At 35.1% G+C, this 22,536-nt stretch overlaps 1 protein-coding gene across 1 annotated transcript in view; it reads right to left on the reverse strand.

Annotated features, from left to right (window-relative positions):
* Positions 1-1,206: 1,206 nt before the first annotated feature.
* The window catches only part of SLC16A7 (solute carrier family 16 member 7), a 29,250-nt gene continuing 7,920 nt past the window's right edge, over positions 1,207-22,536 (reverse strand). Inside the window, exons 2-4 of the mRNA XM_086472338.1 lie at positions 6,478-6,621; positions 4,095-4,907; positions 1,207-1,478 (exon numbers count right to left, since the gene is read on the reverse strand). Coding sequence (XP_086328464.1) covers positions 1,207-1,478; positions 4,095-4,907; positions 6,478-6,621 — 1,229 coding nt within the window. The remainder of the gene's footprint in view (positions 1,479-4,094; positions 4,908-6,477; positions 6,622-22,536) is intronic.

Consider the following 22,536-nt stretch of genomic DNA (forward strand, 5'->3'; position numbering starts at 1 on the left):
AGTGTCTGTGTGAAACTGTAGACACAAGACCAAATATCCTGCACAAAAATGATATGTCAACACAAAGCTTCCAGACTGGCACTGTCAATGTGCCTTGCAGCAATTTTCCTTGAACTGGCATTACAAAAAAGGGAGCTTTTCACCAAATACATGGGAAAAAGAGGTGAGAACTGGTATGAAGTTACCCGTCTGCAAAGACCTGAAGTTAGACCTTAAATCTCCTCTCAGTAGACCATCAAACAACTAATGACTTGCCAGTAAACCCATGCATCTACTTTGAAGTCATTGCCATGAAATTGATTCAGGACACAAAAGCCAAGGGTAAGTATCCTTTTAACATCAGCAGGTTCTGAATCTAGTCCCTTTAGAGAGAAGGGTTCACAGTCCAATCCAGATCCTTCAGCCATACAGGAATACATATCAAACAAACTAATTGCCACTCTTGTTTGCAGTGAAAATCCTTTTATGTACAGGTAGACTTTAGCTTAGTTTGAAGTAAGGTCTGAACATACTTTGTGTTCAAATGTATATGTTGAAGTACAATGGAGTCAGCTATCACAGGAGGAAACAACTTCCAGAATATATTGTAATTAAGCTGTTTATTGTATTTTAGAGATGGTACCCACTAATTTTTTGTCTTCTAGCCTTAACTGTTACATTCACATTATAATTGTTTATACAGACATCATGTATCTTTTTGATCTAGTGGGTATACAAAAGAGAAAGAAGTTTCAGTGTGCTTCACTCAGGTATTCCATTTCTTTTGAAAAAAATCTTTGAGTTTATATTCTTTTTAATATTAGTGGTAAGTACAGTTTGGGCAGATTATTTCAATGGACTTTAAAGATGAACACAAAGTATCTTCCCAAGTAAGAGTAGGAGATACTTTTGCATTGGATATACTTTTGAAACAAAACTGTTTGTCATTGGAAGGATTTATAGTCTGGTTTGCCTGACTCTTGATTGTCCAGAGTCATAGTTTGATGGACTCATTTGCATGGAGTCACTATTTCTGTAATCTGAATTTTGTATCACTGAAATAAATAAACTGTAGATAGTAATTTAACTTAGAGTCTTGCCACAGGGCAAAAATCTGTTCCCATCCAATATTGTGACTGATCATTACTACCACAAAACCTGGCCTGTGTCTTGAAGACATATTTCTAATGGAAGTCATAAATGTCGCCTTCTGAGCTATATTGCAGATTAAATATTGGTTTCTCTTTCTGAAGGATCTTCAAGAGCTTTATCAGCTCTGCTGGCAGCATCTTCGTTCTCATTGTTTGTTAATGGTTCCGCTTCCTTTGAGTCAGCGTTCTTCTGTGCCTTCTGCTTTTCATCTTCTGACTTCTTTTCTTTTGCCAAAAGCCTGTAGTTAATGGCATTGCCAATGAACAACCAGATACTGGCCACAATCACAATCACACCGCAGACAAAATACATGTACTGATATTCACCAGTAACATCCACTAACCAACCTGAAATACAAAAAGAAGAGAGAAAAAGTGTCTTTAGAATAGGATACCAAATATGACCCAGATCTTTCCCTCTGAGAAATATCTATATATTGCTTTGTTTTGAAGTTGGAGCAGAAAAACATTTTCAACATGTTCAAATTGTCTAACACACATAGCAAAACTCCAACCAAGCCTGTATTAGTCAAGCTAGCAGTTGTCACTGGAATTACTGACAATGATAAAATATTGAAGAACAAAGTAAGTAAAGCTTAACGAATAATGACAGACAGTTATTTCATTCTTTCATTGCCTTATTATTTTATTCACCTTCTAATTTTGTTTCCTATTGTTTTGGAGTGACTGTCTGACACTCACAGAGGCTGCATACAGACAATAGAATGAAGAGGTATGTGCCTTTTTAGGCTGCTGTCACTGTGTATCAGCTGCTTGCTTTTCATTTTTACTTTCCTGTTACTAGTGAGAGAGAGAGAAAGCCTTGTCCCTTCCGCTATCATGCTCAACGGCTGAGTTTTAAACTATGAAGCCTGTACCTAAAAATACATCCACACCTCTGACATTAATTTGGTCATGAAAAGGAAAATAAAATATAACTGTTCTTCCATTTTATGTGTCATTCTTTCTAAATTTTATCAACTCCCAAATCAACATTTGTACACATCCAAGTATTTAACTCCAAACTCTGCTACACTATCATTGAATTTCACAGGTTAACCTGTGCACTTCAACTTAGTATGCATTTAGATTCTTTTACAGGGTTGAAGCCGTAATGCCAGCCTATTCACCTGATACACATTTACAAGCCATCAAATTATTTTACTCTACTCTTTATTTCACAAGCCTAGTATTAGGAAAAACTTCAACAGCACTGCAAGTGTATAATTCACCTATTAGTGTAAATAGTACATTTTACTTTTTTTTATCAATGATCAGTCTCATAAAACTAATGATTAAAAATTAAATTCTGCATTAACATTACTTCAGCATAACATTTAAAGGACATGAACCAGTCAAAACTGGAATTTAGCATTTCCATGTGTTCATCCCCTTTGTTGTTTCTATTTAACAAGATAAATCAAATATTCATACAGTTATAGCACAAACACAGGCTTTTCAAAACTCCTGCAAAGCTAATACACTGAAAAGTAAATAGTTGCATATGCTATTGCTTCATAAATATTAGATTTAATATCTTTAATTTTAGTATTGATTTCAGAACCTGACTGAAAAAGCTGGACTCCAGCAGTCACAGGCTCAGTCCCCCCACTAGGTGGCACAGGAAGAGTCTGCATGAGAAGAATGTATTTTGTTCTACCATGACCAAAATGAACTTGTATGTTAAAAGATGAAGGAAATATGGAATATCTTGAGGAATATTAAACATTTACTTGTACAAATATTATTGTAACTGAAGTGAGTGGAACTGTTTTGGCATATTTAAAATTTTACTCAATGCTATTTTCATAGAAATATTGACAGTAATCCTAAAAATACTTTGCTATCTATAAATGGTTTTAGGCACACGTAATCTCGCTGACTCCTGTGGCACTATTTATGTGGTTATAGTGAGTGTTCACAAGGCTGGTAATCTCACTGTCTTTATATTTTCATATTGTTGGGCTTATGCTGCAGCATACACACATACACACACATTTAATCAATACTTTTCAGTAAGATTTGAGCATTTATTTCTTTAGTCTCTTATATCATCAGAAACCCTAAGATTATAAAACTTACTAACAGCATTACTAGATACTGACTAAAAAGCTAGCAAACAGAAAATACTTTAGATAAGACTCCATCATTTTTGGTGCTATAAGCCCAAAAGTTATATAGTCCAAGCTGTACACCTAGGCTCCCTTTAAGCTCACCTTACACTCAAAAGAGAGAAGTTGGCAACATTACCATCTTTCGGTCAGTTCACACTCTGAATTGCCTTACACATATCTGTTGGCTATAGAAACAGGCTAAAGGACAGGCTGTGAGCAGGGGCTATGCTGTGAAATCATGCCAGGGCACAATGCTCCATAGCACTGCGCTGGAAACCCTGCCTAGGCTGATGAGCATGCCCTTGCCCATTCTGGCATCACCCTGATGGTTTCTTCTCTCTAGAAATGCCAGTCCTTTCCATTTAGACAAACCAAAGTTGCTGTTTTAAATTTAAGTGAGTGCTTCTCTAGCTGTGACTAGGTTAGTGAATCTATAAGCCACTCTGTGAGATCTTCACAAAAACTGACCAGTGGATTTGACCAATTCAAGAGAATAAGAACTGTGTTAGCAAAGAGCAAATTGGAGCTAAATACACATAAATCAAGGTTGCAAAGTTAGCACTATATGCTATCAGGAAAACATACATTTATCACCTGGATTTATGGGCCAGTAGAGATATGCTCCTAATCTATCTATCACACATGCACACAATGTATGCCTTCAGATTCTTATGTGGATCTGCAGCTGTAAAGCCCAAAGATAATTGATGCGGTGCACTGCTGCTACAGTACATTCCTACCCTCAGCAAAAACATTAAATAACATTAAAAATGATGTTTATATAAATTCAATGCTAAATTGCAAGATTATGCTGTAATGTCTGAAAAAATGGAATAAAAGAGATTCTTACCTCCTAGAGGAGGACCTATGAGCACAGGGCAACATTCCACGATGGTGACAAGTCCAACCGCACTGGAAAATCTGGCAGCCCCAACGAGGTCCATCAATGTCTCAAAAAGAACACTGCTAACCATTCCAAATGCAAGCCCAAAAAATACAGCGTATATCACCAAGCCAGTGTAATTTTTTGCCAGAGGGCACAAGATATGACAGACGCCATTGTACAAGACAGCAAAACTAAAAAAGTACTGAATCTTTGGCCGGATAAACTTGGAGTTTGCTACAAGTCCCATTGAAGGCCTAGCAAACATGTCTACAAAGGCTAAGATAGATAGCAAAAAAGCAGCAGAATATTCATCAATTCCCTTGTGCTTGGCATAAGGAGCCAAGAACACTATTGGAGCAAAGAAACCAATAAACATAATGACATTTCCTGACAAATAGATCAGAAACCCTCTGTGTTTGAAGAGGGACAGATCTAGATATTTATTCATAGTTTGCCAAAAAGACTTCTTGTTGTTTTTGTGCAAGGTAGAATCTCCTGTGCCTTTTTCAACATCTTTTTTCACAGGAGGGACTGTTTTCGGTCCAACAGGTCTCATAAGTGACCCAGCCACACAGCAGTTCAAAAGAAGTCCTCCCAGAATGAGAAAGCTTCCTTTCCAGCCAAAGGCATTAAAGAGAAATTGATTGAGAGGTGCCAATGTGCTCAGAAACACTGGACTTCCAGCCATGGCCAATCCATTAGCAATGGGACGCTTCTTATAGAAATACTTGCCAATCATGGTCAAGGCAGGCTGTAAGTTGAATGCTAAACCCAGACCTAAACAACATATAAAAGACAGTATTATTGCAGGTCATGCACTGAAAAACATACCACACCTCTTTCAAGCTATTTTTAAAGTGACCAGTATCTAATCTAGTGATTCCCAATGAAGACAGAAACCAACTAGCATCAGAGAATGAAATATGACTTCATTGCTGTCTGCGTGTGTTAATGCCAATTGTGTCATGGTGGCATTCTGCCATTTCTCCCTGTAGCACTGCAATAAGAGCCAAAACTCCTTGTTGTGTTTCAGCAATGGTAGAGACAGGGGAATCACAGAGGAATGATGGTATCAGTGCCTTGATTCACCGTTTTTATATTTACTAAGCTATAATGCAACGTTCTCGGCTCATTTCACAGAAGTCATTAAATGTCACCTCAGCTAGAACGAATGCAGGGTGTAGTTAAATGCATAAACCTCCTTATTTCTTATTTCCAGCCCTATTTAAGATGAAGCTTGAGTACAAATGTGGAGCTTAAAATGGCTAATTATTTTGGAGCACATTCAGCTCCACTTCCCCAGGCACAGAAGTCACTGCTATAGGTGGAAGAGTTGTAGAGGACATGCATGGGAGCAGACCACCCTTCCACATCAGCTGAGTGTATAAGCTGAACCTTTAGGCCTTCTCTCTGTATTAAGACATCTAGGCAATAAGGTAGCTATGCATTTGCTGGATGCCACAGGAGAGAAGTTTCTTCTGTGATAGGCCCATTCCTGGACTCTGGCTTTATTCTTTCAGTGGGCCCAAGATTAGGATGTAAAAAATAAGAGCTTTAAGAAACAATCCCTGAACAAATAAAGACTCTAGTCCCAACATAGATAAAGATTAGCTTGAATATAGGAACAAGTATTATATTTTCATTTATTACCTGCCAATATTTCAACTCACTTGCCTTCCTTATTCTGAGGAGGTAGTTTAAAAGAAAAAAAAAAACCCACAACTTTTGATAAGGAGGTGATTTAATTTATTTGCTTTATGATCACTTTAGTTCATTGCCTCAGACAATATCCAGGCCTTTGATGATATATGAATAATTTTATTTGGGGATTGGCCTTGGGGGATTTTTAACAGAAAGCTATTGAACTGAAAGTTGTTATACTTTTCTGTGAGAGTATATGTATGTACAAACCTACAGAAAGCTGGTAGTAGCTTTTTTACTAGAATTCTGCCAGCCTCTACCAGCCCTTTTGAAGTGCAACATGACTGAAAGCTAAAAGAATGAATGTGAAATTCTACACAAATGACTGTAATAAATGCTGTCATGAGCCAATCAATTTTTATACCATAATTACAGTGCAGGGTGGAACAGTACATACATACAGCATTTATTGAATAAAATCATCAGTTGTTCCTGAAATATCCTGAGAAATAATTTAACATCATACCAGCTAATTTAAAGGATTAGATAGTTCAGGTAGCTGAAACGAACTGATCTTGCTACTTTCTTTGTTTGCATTTGTACAATGCCTTGCACAGTGGGCTCTTGATCAGTATGGCTCATTGGTAGAACAGTATTAGAAATACTATGATATAATACAATAATACCTTTTAAACAGGACTCTTACCTCCAATGACACCAATACATAGATAAAGTTCCAGGACGCTATTGCAGAAAGAGGAAGCAATCATTCCAAATGAACACAGGATACCTCCTGCTATCATCACAGGCCGGCTACCATACTTATTCACCAAAATGCTGCTTATGGGACCTGTTGGTAGAAAGAAAATACATTAAAAGGTAACAGGTAGCTCCATCATACGTGTCTTGGTATTTAAGATATGTTGGAATGCTTTTCCTCTTCCATCCTGGAAAATGTTTAGTTGTTTCTATACCCATTTGTCTTACAAAAACACTCTGTGAGTTTGCAGACATATGAGGCTGAATGTGGATATATTACCTCCATGACAATATAAATATTGATTAGTCATGGAGATGGATAAAAAGATTAAAGACAGCAGACAAGCAAGAGGGACTGTTACAGTTCACAAGCAATCAATACTGAGATCAGCCAATGTAAGTTTTGAAAGTGCAAGGACTGAAGAATTTCAAGTATGAGACAGGTATCAAAACTCCATAGAGCAGGAGAAATCTCCATGAACTAATAACTGACCTTAATGTGACAGGTATCAAAACTCCATAGAGCAGGAGAAATCTCCAGGAACTAATAACTGACCTTAATACTGTAGCATGTCCTGGACCCCTACTTATAACTACACATAGACTTAAAGGCATTATCAAATCAGAACGTAAATCTTTGGCCCCTTATGTTTGTTTTCCCTTACCTCATCCAGAAAGGAGTGTTAATGGGCAGTAAAATGACTATAAGTTGTCTGGGAAAATCTAAGATGTGTTTAGCATTAAGACCTATAAACTTCGAAAATATTGCTACAGGTTCGTTTTTCGGTTTCAACTGCAATTCAGTTTATGGAGTAATTACGTCCATTCTAAACAAACAGCTAGTGTGCAATTTAGCATGACATGCATTATATGTTTTTTAAATGACCGTGACTGGAATAGATGGTGTGCTACATATCAAGATTAAGAGGTTGTCAAAGCTTTTTAGGTAAACCTGCATACCATCTGACTGCACTATATTTGGTGCAAATCATTACGAATACTCTTGCTTTTGCAATAACTAAACTTATCATCTAATTCAAAAATAAAATTTAAAAAAAAATATAATGAAAAAGCAATAAATTTCAAACTCAAGATAAAGCAGGCATCTGGCATAAAGTGGAATGCCCAGCTCTCCATCTGATTTCTCTGCAAATCATTCACTCTACTGGTAACAGTTTTAAGTCTCTCTTTTTATAAATATCTAAAGGAATAAATGTCAGAAATTGCATGATGTGAAAAATCCAAATCCAAATATGTATTTTCATAGGTACAGTGTTATTTTAGATGCCACTGTTTGAATTACCTTAAATGTATTGAAGTATTATTATGGATGTACTGTAAATGTTAATTACTACTTGCATGTCAACGACAAAAGTCTTAAACATATGGCAAATGATCATTTTTTTTTCTTATTTCCATAAGAAACACCATTTCTACAATAGTGTTGCCCTGTGCTTGCCTGTCTTTTCTAATAGCTTGTGAATCCAGAGGTCAGTTTGAAATTAACTTGACTGAAAAGCAAAGATTTGAGTGATGTTTAGATCTTACGGTTTGTGCATTCATTAAATAGCTTAGGTCCTAAGGAATCTAGGGAAGCTCCTACAGGCTCCGTATCCAGGCAGCACAGACATTGGACAATCCACTCAGCTTTTCACCAGTAAAAGCAATCTATCTTCTTGCCCGGGCAGCTGCATCATTCAACGTAGGCAGGGGCATAGAGGATAAATATAGAGATGTTTATTTTATGGAGAAGGTAAAGGATGCTCAAACTGAAGGCATTAGGGTTCATCTTACAGACACATAAGCATAGGACATCAGGCTCTGCTGCTCACTGAACTGCAGCTTAAGCATAACTATATTGAAACCAACAGACTTAAGTATCCACAGCATGGCATGTCCCACCAAATATACAATAGCCCAGAGATTTATTAAAAGACTTTAAATCACGTATGAAGCACTAAAACATGTTATCAACAGCTTGTGTTATGAGATACCAAACACTTTATTTCCATTTGGGGGGATCCACTGAGCAGAACAGTGACAAGGTGGGTTTTCTCCTTTGAGGCCATATGGAGAAAGCAGCGAAACATGAAGAACAGACAAACTACACTCCAAGCACTTCCCAAATATAGCATGCTTACTTATCCTGCCTTAATAAACTTGTGCTTTCATAACTATGCTGAAACATAACTTCAATCACAATTTTTTTTTTATTTATAGAGCTATGTTTGGGCAATCAGTAGTTTGGCTCATGCTTGAATTAGAAAGAAAGTCCTTTGGAAATATATGAACCATACAAATATTTTCTCTGGTCAAAAAAACTCCTTTTAACCGGAACTCTGTTTAACTCAAAGCAAAAAGTTTCATTCCAATATCAAGTATTATTATATTTTTGAAACTAAATTAAATCTAAGGCAAATTTCTGAAGAAAAAAAAAGTCTTAATTGTTATCAATGCTAAACACAATAACAGCATTTCACTTCAAAGCTATCAAAATAATGTTTTTAAAAATTATTTTTAAGTTCTTTTTCCTGTGATGAGATGGAAGTATTTACAAAATTGTACAGGAAAAATTTGTTTAGTAATTGTTAACTTTCTGACGTCCCCCCCCATTACTGCTGTAATAAATGTTGTGTTCCTGTAGTCTTTCTTAAAATGTTCCTTTGCTGAGCCTTTGAAAAACATGTAGGACAGAGGCAACATAGCAGGGAAATATTTGACCATAGTATTTACAGATTTATTCACTACAGGCAGCACCTTGAATTGTACCCTTACATAAATACTTCAGTTATGATGTAGATAGACCTGTTAGCAACGTGTTTCTTTTCTCATTAAACACACACTGCGTGAAAAGCCAGAAGGATAGGTGTGAGACCAAATGAAAAAGATGAGGTAAATCCACACATAGCAGACTATCAGGTGTTGGAAAGAGAGGAATGGCATTAAAAAAGATTGTTGTGCAACATTGCTATATTGTTAGCATTTTCACTAAAATCATAGATCAAAAAGACAGCATTGTATAGCAATGACAAACTTTTCTAACCATAATCAAGGACAAAGATGAGCTCTGCTGTAACAATCACCCCACAAGAGTACTGACTATAAAATTAATATTCTTTAATACTGTTCCACCAATCCTTTCTTCCGTCTCCTGTTAAGGAAAATGAGCCAGAAAAATGAGCCAGATTCTTGTTTCTTTAGGGGTTTGGGGAAGAGGTTTGTTTTAGTGGTTGGTTGGTTGCGTTTTCTGGGGATTGTCCAGAAATGGCAAGTTTCCCTCTCGTTTGAGGAAAACCATTTTGCAGACAGTTCCTTATCAGGAACGTGAAAACTGCATCTCTGCAGATCTTAACTGTGGCAGTTAGGCCAGAACTGTAAGTTACAGCTTTTCAGATCAAAGCACACAATGTTAGCCTCACCTACTTGATCTGTCAGATGAGGTCAAATATGGATGTATTAATTTAGATAGGCAGTAGATGAAGACACCAGAGGAAAGACAAAGTTGTCTGATGGGTCTGAGCTCTGTACTTTCAAATTACCTACATCTGGAATGTATTATGGATTTAAAATTCCTTTAAACATAATACTCTCTTTGAGATGTTTTCCTTAAGTTAATGATGTGTATTTACCTCCACAGCTCCACTTATATTGGGTTTTCTTTTAGTATATTCCAGTATTTTGTTTTAAAAATTGCGCATATGGGAAATATTAATTGTTCTATAAGCCATAAAGTTAGTTTAAGCTTACTCCCTAAGTTATCTATGAACCCTTCTAATCTGATGAGCAGGTTAAACATTTTCTTATGACATCTGTGTATATACTTGGTTTCAGAGTCTCATAAAATAATGTGTATTCATACCTCACCGTATATGTATCTACATAAATTCCAGCTGTTTTTTTTTTCCCATCATACGTTTTATAGCCATGCACAAATTTCATTTCACATCTAACAGCTTCTACAATTATTTAAGCAATGCTCACATGCCAGCATGTATCTATATTCCTTCCATATTTTTTCTTTTTAGCAGAAGAAGATTAGACTGTTTAAGTACTGTAACACTGCCAAAATCGTGCTATACATTAATGCACGTTAATGCACCAAATAAAAGTTAATGCTGGATCTCTGAGTCTACTTTCCCAATGCCTGAAGTAACTACATAACAGACAGGAAGTCAGGAAGCCCACAGGAATATTTGCTCTGATCTCTCCCTTAGCACCTACAAACCATCAGCCACAAAATACTTATACACTCCCTAAACCAAATAAGACCATTATCATAATATGCTAACAAACTCCTGGCTGTATTTTTGTTTTATATCTTTTTGTTTGAGGCAAATGACCAGACTGTGAGAAGGAGTAAGAGAGCAACTGTAACCGCTGCCACTGAAGAACAGTTTTAGGAAGGGCTGTGCAGCAGGACACAAATGCTTTAGAAGAAGACCCAAAAATATAGCAGCTTTTCACATTCTTCATCATATGTCATGGCACAAGTCATTTCAGCTATGCGAGCAGAGACTGGCTCATGCATTTGGGAGCTGTTTATGATGTTCTGTACAAAGCCTATAATAATGTGACACCTACATTCTGTTTTGATGGCTCAGCAGAACATTCACTTGCACACCTGTATTTTGCAAAATGTGAGGACAAAGGTGCTTTTGCTGGTCTTCAGTGAATACCAAGCAAGACCTCTCAGAAAAAAATATATTGCTTCCAAATGAGACTAATTATTTCTTATAATAACAAAGAAGGTAGAAATAATTCATATTTTCCTGTCACTTACAAGTTTAACTTTTCAATCATCATTTAAATCTTCCTTCTGCTAAGCCATACTGTTGTAAATGAAAAGCAATAAAAGAGACAATATAACTGAATAATAAGTAGATTTAAAAAGCAGATGTTTGAATAAATAATCACTTTTTTTCCCTTAAAAGATGCTTATTGTGCTAATATGGTTTAAACATAACTTGAACATGAAAGTTTCTTTTTAAAGAAATGTACTGCTTGTTATTTTTGTGGAAACAAATAGAGTGCTTAAATTATGAACTGTAAATTTAATATTCTTTCTCACATAGTTACATTCTCAGAGATACACACACACTCATATACACACATCTATCCATTTATTTGCTTTTTTCAGCCCTAAGAAAATATACCTTAAAAAAAATTATCTGAGTCTGGAGACTATGCAACAACTTTATATCTATTATCTCTAAAAGCTTAAAGGCTGCAAACCAGATAACAGTTTTTCCATTTTATAATGTCGTGAGGTAATAGTACAGGTAGATCAGTTTTAAGGCCATGACATAGAATAAAGGAAGATTTATTTGGCGTACAATCTATACCTTGCTCAACTCTCAGGTAGAAAAACATTTATAGGCCCAAATGTATTAGGGACTCCATTGATTTACAAAAGGAGGAGAATCTGGGACACTAGAATTCTTGATGCCTTTTCTCTTTTCCATCAATTTTTTTCTTACCAAAAAAAAAAAAATATTTACTTTATACAGTTCTCCCAGAAATAGACACCACTTTCTGAGGGATGAAAAAATGTTCTGCAACTGAAATGTATAACTAGCCAGAATGGTTACAATAGTAGGGATTGGTTTGTAGCAGTGTCAAGCTGGCATAATTGTCTTTTATGTCCATAATGAGGTCATCTTTGGACTACTCTATATTTACACTCACTGTAGGAATGAAAGGTTATATATAGGTAGGTATATATAGGTTCTATACAGGTATATAATCTAGGTTTCAGTATTTATTTGTCCTGGTTTGATTTCTCACTGCTATAATACAGTGATGGAATTAAGGATCATTCACATCTGTAATTTGTTTCACCCAGTGCATTTATGCCTTTCATTTTGCTACCTGCATTATTTTTAGCACGCAACTAAAGATGAACCTTCCTGATATAAAGGTAATTTTTTAAACATATATTGACAATGTATACAGTTTTCATAGTGTCATTGATCCAAAGCAACCTGAAATTATTCGGTCTGAACAATATGACATTTATTTAAATAAAGTGAATTGCTGGAAGAAGTTGGAAATAAATGCAATAACAATATTTCAAGTTGCACTAATGCAATATTGTAGATTGCATCCTGTCAAGTCAAGTGATTTAAACACAAGCACATTTTCAGCCATCTGCTCTGCAGAGTCAATGCAGTTATCTTTCTAGCCCAGCTTTATTTTTTGTTTCTGTTTCCTACAAGGCTGGAAAAGCCTGAGGAGATCCAACAATTAACATCAGGATAAACTACTTGCTAATATCGGTCGGATTTCCCTTTCCCTATTCTTTTCCTTTTATTTTCCTTTTCCTTTTTTTCCTTTCCCTTTCCCTTTGCCTTTCTCTTTTCCTTTTCTCCTTTTCCTGTTCCTGTTTTTTTTTTACAAAATAAAAAAATCCACTTGCAGGAGCTGATTTGCTTTGTTTGGCAAAGAGTTCCCCAATATTTTGCTAAAGTAGAGTCTTATCTTTCAATTTAAAACAATTCCTTCAACCACAAATGCTTTAAGCAAGTACTTAGTACTGCTATTGGAACATCATCTCTGGCATTCAGAGGAAAAGCAACTAAAAATTGATTCTGATCGTGTTTAAAACCTGTTCATTAAGTTGGAAAATGCCTTAAAAACATTCTGCTTTTCTCAAGCAGGACTAAGTCAAATTACTGTCCATTCTGTGACAACCTTATCTCTAGTTCAAAACCCTTTGGCTAAACAATTTTAGTACTCTTGGATACGTATTTAGAGTGCACAGAAAAAAATTCAAAAAAGTATCAATGAATTTGAAAATATTAAAATGTCATGCAACTATTTTTGTATTAGATTCATTATCACATTTCTGGGAATGGTAACCTGCATTCCTGATGTATCCTATGTGTTTGTGTAACAGCAATGAAGGTAACATAGTTCAACACTCCTTGGAAAGCTTTCTTTGTTGTTCCTCTGTGCATTTGGCAGTATGTTTTTTCCATTTCTTATAACATTTACAACTGCCTGCACTGATTCCATAAACCTAGATAATATAGTAACCTTGACAGAAAGCAAAGAGAAAAAAATGCTCCTGCAATAAATATCACCAAAAAGAACTGCCTAACATTGAGTTAGGGTCGCTAAACTATGAGTTAAGATCACTCAGCAGCTGAAAGCACAGCATACTGGAGAGGAAGCAGTCAGTCGTTCAACCATCCATCATAGTTTGCTCACCACTTCCCCTCCTCTAACTGCATTTCCTCATTACCCTGAACACACAAATTCTCACTTGTATCCTGAATGATCCTTGAATTCTATTAAGTTTCTATTTTTTGATTAGTAATGAGGATTAATTTGACCTTCAGATATTCCTTAGGACTTTCATAAGAAACACAGTAATCACATGTGTGGTAACCCATAAGAGCCTGGCTGGTGGATGGTAGAGTGCCTCAACACACTGGCTGCTTCTTCATGGTTCCATCTCACAAAAGGTTACGTCTGATAATTTTGAACTGATGTGCTCAAGATAGGAATGTGTATGTCAGGCTGCAAATGTGAGCTGTCTTTTTCCTGAAATGTTCAGAAGATACATACATAAGTGATCAGTGGTGCTGGTGCTTGTTCTTCACGTATTGCTTTTCTGTAGAAATTAGAGATCCTTGATCTGTTTTGGGGTTTTGTTTGTTTTGCTTTGTTTTGTTTTTTTTTCCAGTGATACAACAGAGACATGAACCAAGGGCATTACATACTTTGATTAATTCTGTTGATTGACTTACAGTTTCTTTTCTTATTTGCTAGGGTGCAAATGTGTATGGAGTTATGGACCATGTAATTTAGAAAACATCTTCAAGTTAGCAAATTACTCTATATCTACAAATTAAAAAAAGTTGGAAAATTGCCCAGCTGTTAATTAAGAAGTAGCTGTGCTCATTTACATGGATATTATTTACATGGATACATATCGATGCTTTATATTCATTATCTTTCTCATGCTCTGCTACAAATTTTTTTTCATGAAAGGCTAAAACACTTGATCACAAAGCAGAAGACTTTAAGAAGATTTATTATATTTCTTTTGAAATCAGTAATATGAAACTTCATAATATTTAATAGGAAATAAGTGCTATTCCATGAGCTGCTGAATACTCAGCAGTTTTCAGAAACATTTATGGTCACCAACTAAAAAAAAGTTCTGTCCTAAAATTAATTTCCCAAATTTCACATTGACACATTTATTGTGAAATGAAGTCAGATGCAGCAAAACATTTCAGCACTTCTTTAAACTTTCATATATTTGTATTCCTGTTATCTTCAGTATCACTGAGTAAAGTGAAGCTCATGCATAGATATTTGCAAAAGCTAGTCTTTCAACTTGGAAAAAGGCAAGAAAGAAGAGAGAAGAAAGGAGGGAACAAGCTAATGATGAGATGAAACCAAAGTACCTATAACAGAGATGCAAATAGAGACATTGTAACACCAGGCACATATTTTTTACAAAGCGGCCTGCATGCCTCTGTAATGGGGATAGCTGGAAATAACATCAACATCATGATATGTGCATTGTGAACAGTCTTCTCAGACCATTTTCTCAGAAATCCAATGAAACCCCCTTGTAACTTAAGCAGTAGATGTCACGTAGCATATCAATGTCAACATTAGAAAACTCAGTGGAAAATATGAGGTACATGGAAGAAATAATGAAAGCTTCCTGCAGAAGAAAAGACAATGAATTTTTAAAGCTTAGTATTTAACCGCAATTAACTTCTCCAGACTTCATAGGCTTGTATGAATTTAAATTTAAAATAGCTTTTCAGACCCAAAAAATGTGTTAGGGATTTTGCTTAAATAATATTACTTTTGACATGCACAATGAAACTTTGCCATTAAAGGTTACTTCTTGAAATGAAAAACCAAGCAAGGACTTAGTAATTTTTCCTCTCCGAATATACAGTAAATATAATACTACTAATATATAAATATTAGTAAATATAATTCTCTATAGCAGTAGTTAATATGAAGGTATTGATAATAAACCTCACTAAATTTATACCCTTTTCAGAGTTTCACCAGGAATGTCAGGAGACATTCTGATGTTCTAAGTCATAGAAACTCTAAATATAGAAATGCTCCAATGAAAATATTTAGTGGTTTTCTTCCAGAGGTCTCATCCTTGAAGTATTATCCATCCATCTCAGTGGCTGCTCCTTTCTCTGTGGATGGTTGCAAGTGAAAGACTTAGTTCAATTTGGTAGTATCTGTTTTTGAGCACTTGTACTGAAAGAAGCATCACATTTCTGAAAAGAATAAAATAAATCCTATTTAAGATGTCTGCTTTCAAGGAACAAAGGAAAATTAATACTAATCCGAAACTAGAAGTTCACCTGTTATTTCTACCAGTTTTTTAATCTCAAAAATAATCTTACTAAAAAACTGCAATGCCCATAGATAGACACTACACATTCACACAAACACACACACACAAAACCTCCCCCAAACCCCACCACTTTTCTCACCTGCATGTTGGATTCCCAGTGATATAAATGAGTTGTTTTTTCCTGGGATAATAAAAAGTATTCATCCCATTTATAAGTATTTTCACCTCAAAACTTCCAAACTTACTCTTTCAAGTTCAAAGAACTTGAAAATTTGTAACTGAAGCAGACTTAGTGTTTGGTACTTTGTGTCTTGCCAAAGCAGATTATAATTTTTAGCAATAAAACTTGTCTTTACAGCTTCCTAACTTTGTGGATCAGATTGCCAAACAAGTTCTGTATATTCTGCTGTTACAAAGGGAGGATGATTTTCTGTATTGTTGCAGATCATAAAACTGAAAAGAAAGACAGCGGTTACCATATACCATTGTCAAAACTACAGTTACAGCAACTTGAAAATAAGAGATATGTCATTAATCTCAGAGCTAATTGTTGAGAAGAAAAAAAAAAAAAAGCCAAAACAAATGGTGCAAACATTTGTTTTAATTCTTCATATACAATTTCCTAAACCATGTTATTAGCTAGTTAAAAATATTTCTCTTTCCTTTCTTCCTCTTTGAGCAATACTTTGTCAATTGGAAGCCTAGCAGACATCACAGAAAGCCAAAAGTCATAGCAAACACTTTCAGAAGACCTTGCACAGGCCATTTAATAGTTCCTATGAATGTAGGGTATATTCTCTGCAATTCAAATCGTTACATTTTTCAGATAATGCATTCACTGTGAAAAATTCATCCAACTCCAGTTAAGATTAATATTGTCATTTGGATTTCTCTGTCTTCTACAAACTGCTGATCATATTAATGCTTATAGAGTGTCCCATTTTTACCCTGCACATCATCCTACAGTTTATTTGTTTTCCTCCATAATAACATTATAATTAACTCAACTTGGAAACGATTCCTTATCTATAGTTACAGGCAATAATATGTAATTTCCGAGAAAGTACAAGATACATGCTTCTTCCTAGTTGCTCCTTTACCATATTCATTTCTGGTCGCAATTCTGCTCTGTATAATTAAACTTCAAATAGAAAATACTCGATCTACTACCTATGATGTTTGCATGGACCACTTACAGTGAATTATGTATCATGAGTGGATCACTAAATCTCATCTACATATTCAGAATATAGGTAACGAGAAGTATAAATCTGGATGTATTTATAACTTGGAAGTGTCCTGAGAAGTCATCATATTTAGGTCATTGCCAATAACTTGGTAAGATTATTTCCAAATGTATTTGCTATTTAACACATATGTATCATTAAGCTTAACATGTACTTCATAGAAAAATCTTTCTAAAACATCATTTTATCACTATTTTCATTATAACTGTATTTTTAATAATGGTCAATAAAATGCATATGGTGACTTTCAGTGGTAACAATTACAAGCTTAAGAGTGGGAATTTCCCAAATTCCTTTACAGCCTGTAAATTAGATCATGCCTGAAGAACTACATAAGGTAAATATACATGAATTATACTTAGTTCACAATATACCAGGAGAATGGGAAGAGTGGGGAGGAAGGGGGAAGAGGAAGGGGAAGGGAAAGGGAAAAGGAAAGAGAAGGGGAAAGGGAATTTATTTGTGTTTCCAAGATATATTACAACATGAGAAATGAGCATTCTCACTAGGTTTTGGCACCTAAGGTATTTAGACTGTAGCTTCAAACAATGGTAGTATATTAATGGGATCACAACAGGTACAGAATTCGCATTTTTCCCAGTATTTTGCAAAAGGGGAGACTGAGAAACTGGGGTGGAGGGTAGGGGACATACAACTACATTCAGTTGTCAATTAAAAGTAAGAATCTTGGGGAGGGTGGTGTTTGTGGGCTTTTTTTTCAGACAAGTGAAAATATAACATTTATGTATATTGAGAAAATCTGTTTAATTACAGAATGATATGTAAAGGCAACATCGAATATTTTATTTTCTAGGTCAAAAAGACTAAAAGCAATATAAACTGTTAAATGACTAGAAACACGAAGAAAAAAATCAAAACTAGAATAATGAAAAGCCAAAAGTTATCACAAGATTATCCTTTTGATCAACAGTAGTAACAAGATTTATGTGACGTTTTCCATCTTTCAATGCATTTATTGCAGCTGTGCCCGAATCAGTAGCCTTTATTACACCCTAAACGAAGCAGAACATTTGGAGACAACTTCGTGAATATGTCCAGAATTCTGCAAGTGTCCCACAGGTTCAGATCAGAACATTTTCCAATATACTTAAACTTTAGACAACCCACATTTAACTGTTTTTTTAAAAATAATAATCTTCAGGAAAATATTTACTGATTAATCAATAATTTAAGAACGAGTTCTAATCTCTTCTCTCCTTGTTCTTTTTTCTTTGCTTCTCTCTAGCCTTTTACAGCAAAATACACATGCCTGAGAACAACACTCTACCCAAAAGAATTGAAAATCAGAAAAAAAGAGAAATCAAATAGATTTTTTTTAATCTATACAGTACCTGAGCAGATGTCAATTTATCTTTGCATATTCCCATACCCACTTCACATACTTTTTGCCATCAGAGTTGAATTTGTCATCAAGTTGGCACTTTCAGATTTTAATCTACAATGGAAAAAGCTTTACCTGATTGGGTCTTTCCAATTTTTAGATGTTTCCTATGTATAGTCAAACGTAATTTCTTTTGTGGATTGGATCCACAAATACACTTTCCATGGACTGTAATCAACCAAAACATGATGATTTCCTTTAATGAGGGGGAAAGTATGCCTTTCCCTATGAAAACAGTATTTCATAAAATATGACCAAGTAAGGAGTGAAAGAATCATGAAAAATTAGTAGAGAAAGCCTGGAACTTAAGCAGCAGAAAGGGAATATATTATCAGGGAGCTGGGCAAAGGTCTTTGTAACACTTGCGTTTTGCCTGGACTGGAGAGGAAACAACATGTATAATGTTCTCTACATGGTCCTTTCCCTTGTATAGGGAGGAGGATACATCTCCATAGACAAGGTCTTCTGAAAATGGGGTGGGGGGTGGAGGGGTGGGTGGAGTCTAGTTAAGGTCTGCTTACATGAACAGGGAATATTTGAGCTCTGCTGAAAAAAGCAACGTGAAGTAGCTTGGTGACCTAGTGCCATCTTATTGCACTTGAAGATAATACATGTGTGGCTTTTGAATCAGGCATATTTTCTTATATAGTGTGAAGAAATAAAACAACTCACCACTGGCAGAAGCCTTATTCTTCACCGAGTGATGTCAAGCAGCTAACTTCTAATGATTGTGATTCATCATAAATTCAAAATAAATTAGTGCCCATTAAAATATAGGCTTCTCTTGATTTGTAGTACAGATGCTGCCTAAACATCATGCATTCCTGGAGCCACTTTTCATCTAAGGAGTTATGTTGATATTCTTCAGAACATATTAAAATAATCCAATGAAATATACCTACTTCTGCAAGGATTTAACATATGTGCCTGTGAGGAGAATATGACTTAAGTTTACTAATGAAAGAATTATTTTCTTCCCACAGGAGGAACTATGTTTCTTTAGTAAGTTTTAATACATCTTACTGAAAAGCAATTGGTTAGAAAGTTGACTGATCTAGGCAATACGTATATCTGAACACCTTGTCAGTAAACTTTTTATAATATCAGGAGAAAAGATCCAGAAGAAATTCTATAATACAAATTTGTTCTTGTCCTAATCTCATATGCCATTTCAGCTCTGTTTCTCAGAGTATAGGGTCAAGTGCTTTGCACTCAGGTTACTGTTTACATTTGAGTAAGTAAATATGAAAAGCTTCTAAATCACAACAGCAATGGTATATAACCTTTCACACTCTTTGCACAGGTATAAACTATGGCGCTGTGTGAAAGACAAGAAAATGACTCCCACATGTACTATCTTTGTGACATGCTATTTGATTTTTAAGGAACAATACATAAAATTAGAACTAGCATTGCATGAAACACTCTTATGCTTTAACATCCATTTTAGTCCCAAGCTGAAATAAAAAATCCAAGTCTCACAATTTTCAGTTCAACTAAGACTTTTCAAATAAGTCACTCTGAAATACCTCAAACGTCTTCTGTCGTACAGATAAACAAATTAGAAATATAACTATCTGGCATTTCTATGAGTTAATTCTTCCTCTTTGCTTTTCAAATTTTCAAAATAATTGCAAATGCTTTGTTCATGTCATTTGGTACTATATTGCATTTCATTATCACACCATATTTAAAAAATTGCAGCCCTACAGTTTGTTAATTTGGTATATTTTGCTGGACTGCATTGCTCATTGCTGTATATGCGTCATATAACACACACTGGACCTTGCTCTGAGATGGATTGCTCCATCACATTCTGGGAGGTGTAGTCCTTCTGCAAGTCCAGCCCATACGAGAGACGGATTTGTGGGGTTTTTTTGTCAAATTTCCTTTTTTTTTTTTTGCTTTTCTGTGACTTTCTATGACGATAAAAATATGTTAATAAAAAATTATTATTCGGGCCATCAGCCCCTTACAATCACCTCTAATGTTGACTACTTTCTCTTTTCACGTGAGAATCATACAGTTGCAGTTCACTACATCAGAGTGTTTTGTTATATAGTTTGTTGCTTCAATGAATAATCAGAACAATCCTTACAGTCACAGTGCCTGATTCTCCACTCCTCAGTGCATTTTGCAGCACTGGAACTCTATGGAATTCAACAAATTAAAATCAAAATTAGGAGACTTATACTTAAGGTCAAATTGTACAGCATCCTTAGATTTTTATTTTTCATTTATAAAGCAGAGATAAGCTTAGTGACAAATAAGTCAAAGTTTAATCAAACGATTACTTTAATAAAGTGAATACTACCAGTTTTGATCAAATACTGTAAATCCTCAACGTTAATCTATATTTTATTTTGGGGAAAAGACATGAAGCATTTATGGATAACGTCTTTTTAAGGTTGATACAAATAAAAATGAGATTTTAATGAGTGCCTCTGGGAGCACTTAAGTCATTGAAGGTATACTCTCAAGAGATAATGATGTTACAAACACCTATGGATAAATATACTTGCATGAATATATAAACATGTTTATATGTTGACTCTAAGCAGGTGAAAAATTTATTTTAACTTTGAACTTTATGAGATCACAGAGGTACTTAAAATTAAGCACATATTGCAGGATTAGCACCATGATGCCCATACTTGGAATGGAGTCCCAGGTAGTTATTTTACATGTCTCTGATAAGAGCATAACATCATCAGTGAAAATTGTCATTCACCACTATGTATATCAATGGATCTGTTGTAAGTTGTCCTACTGTCATCTGTTATTTTTTCCAGTTTCACCAGCCAAACTGTGACTCTAGAATATTTGGCTATAAATTAAAAAGAAGACCTGCAGATACAGCATATGTAGCACATGACCTAAAGTTCTTTATCAATAATGTAGCTATTTTACTTTAATTCTTTTATTTTACTGCATTTTGCTCAGCAGATGTCTAGGTAAACTAACTAACCTACTAAAAAATCTTATTTCACCATAAGTAATGTCATGCTGTTTCTTACCAGCTTTAAAACCTTATGTTCCTTAATTAAATGTTTCACGGTTAACAGTTACAGAGTCTTCCTGCAGATTGAATAGTTCCTGCAAAGGCAGTCTTTAAGGAGAATATCCAAAAGTAAAACCTCCTGCACTTTGTTTATTTACTTGCTGCTCTGGTAATTACAACTATTCTGATTAGGCAAATAACAACAGATTCAGCTACTTAATTACACACACTCAAAGCTTAGCAACGTCACAATACAGAGGGATAAATTCTGCCATTTTGGTATATGTCAATAATTCAAACAATTTAGAACAGAACTGCTCTTGAAGCTTTTCTCAGTGAAATTTGACTTCCAAGCTCACAAGATTACTCCCCCCTTCTACGGAAGGCCAAATAGGACACCAGGCTTCTTCTCCTGTGCCAGTCCTTGGGTAGACCTCAGAAGTCATTGAAGAGTCCTTGGGAAGACCTGACATTAAGTTACATTCTATGATGTAGAAAATAACAAGAAGATAAAAGTTAGGACACGTCTTCAAATCTGGAAGCAGCATGTGTGGGAAAGAGAAGCTCATTCTTGAAAAAGAAGAAAAAATTTCAGTTCAGTAATTTCTGTTCCTGGAAAAGCAAAGGAGTCCTCCAGAGGAGACCGGTAGGAGTAAGGTTTGTACCATGACAAAATTGGTACTGCCAGCTGATACTGATAGCAAAATGTTCAGGGATCTTGTTACAAAGAGTCTGAAGTGTATTTTCAGTAACTTTAAATCATTCACAAAACAGAAGAAAATGTAACAGATCCATAGATTTCTATCAGCTACAAAAGAATGTAAACTTGGTCAATTATTAGACAATCCAGATCCCAGTTGTGTTTTTTCTTAGTTGGTGATGGAAGAAAGGGAATTATGGGTATAAGGAAAGTCATTGCAAGATTACAGAAGATTAACAAAGTAATAGGTAATCTTAAAATTACCAAGTATTTTTTAATGGTATCAAAACTAGTACAACTGAGTCAA

The sequence above is a fragment of the Leptosomus discolor genome, chromosome 1 (assembly GCF_034619465.1).
Source record: "Leptosomus discolor isolate bLepDis1 chromosome 1, bLepDis1.hap2, whole genome shotgun sequence".
In the NCBI taxonomy this organism is placed as follows: Eukaryota; Metazoa; Chordata; class Aves; order Leptosomiformes; family Leptosomidae; genus Leptosomus; species Leptosomus discolor.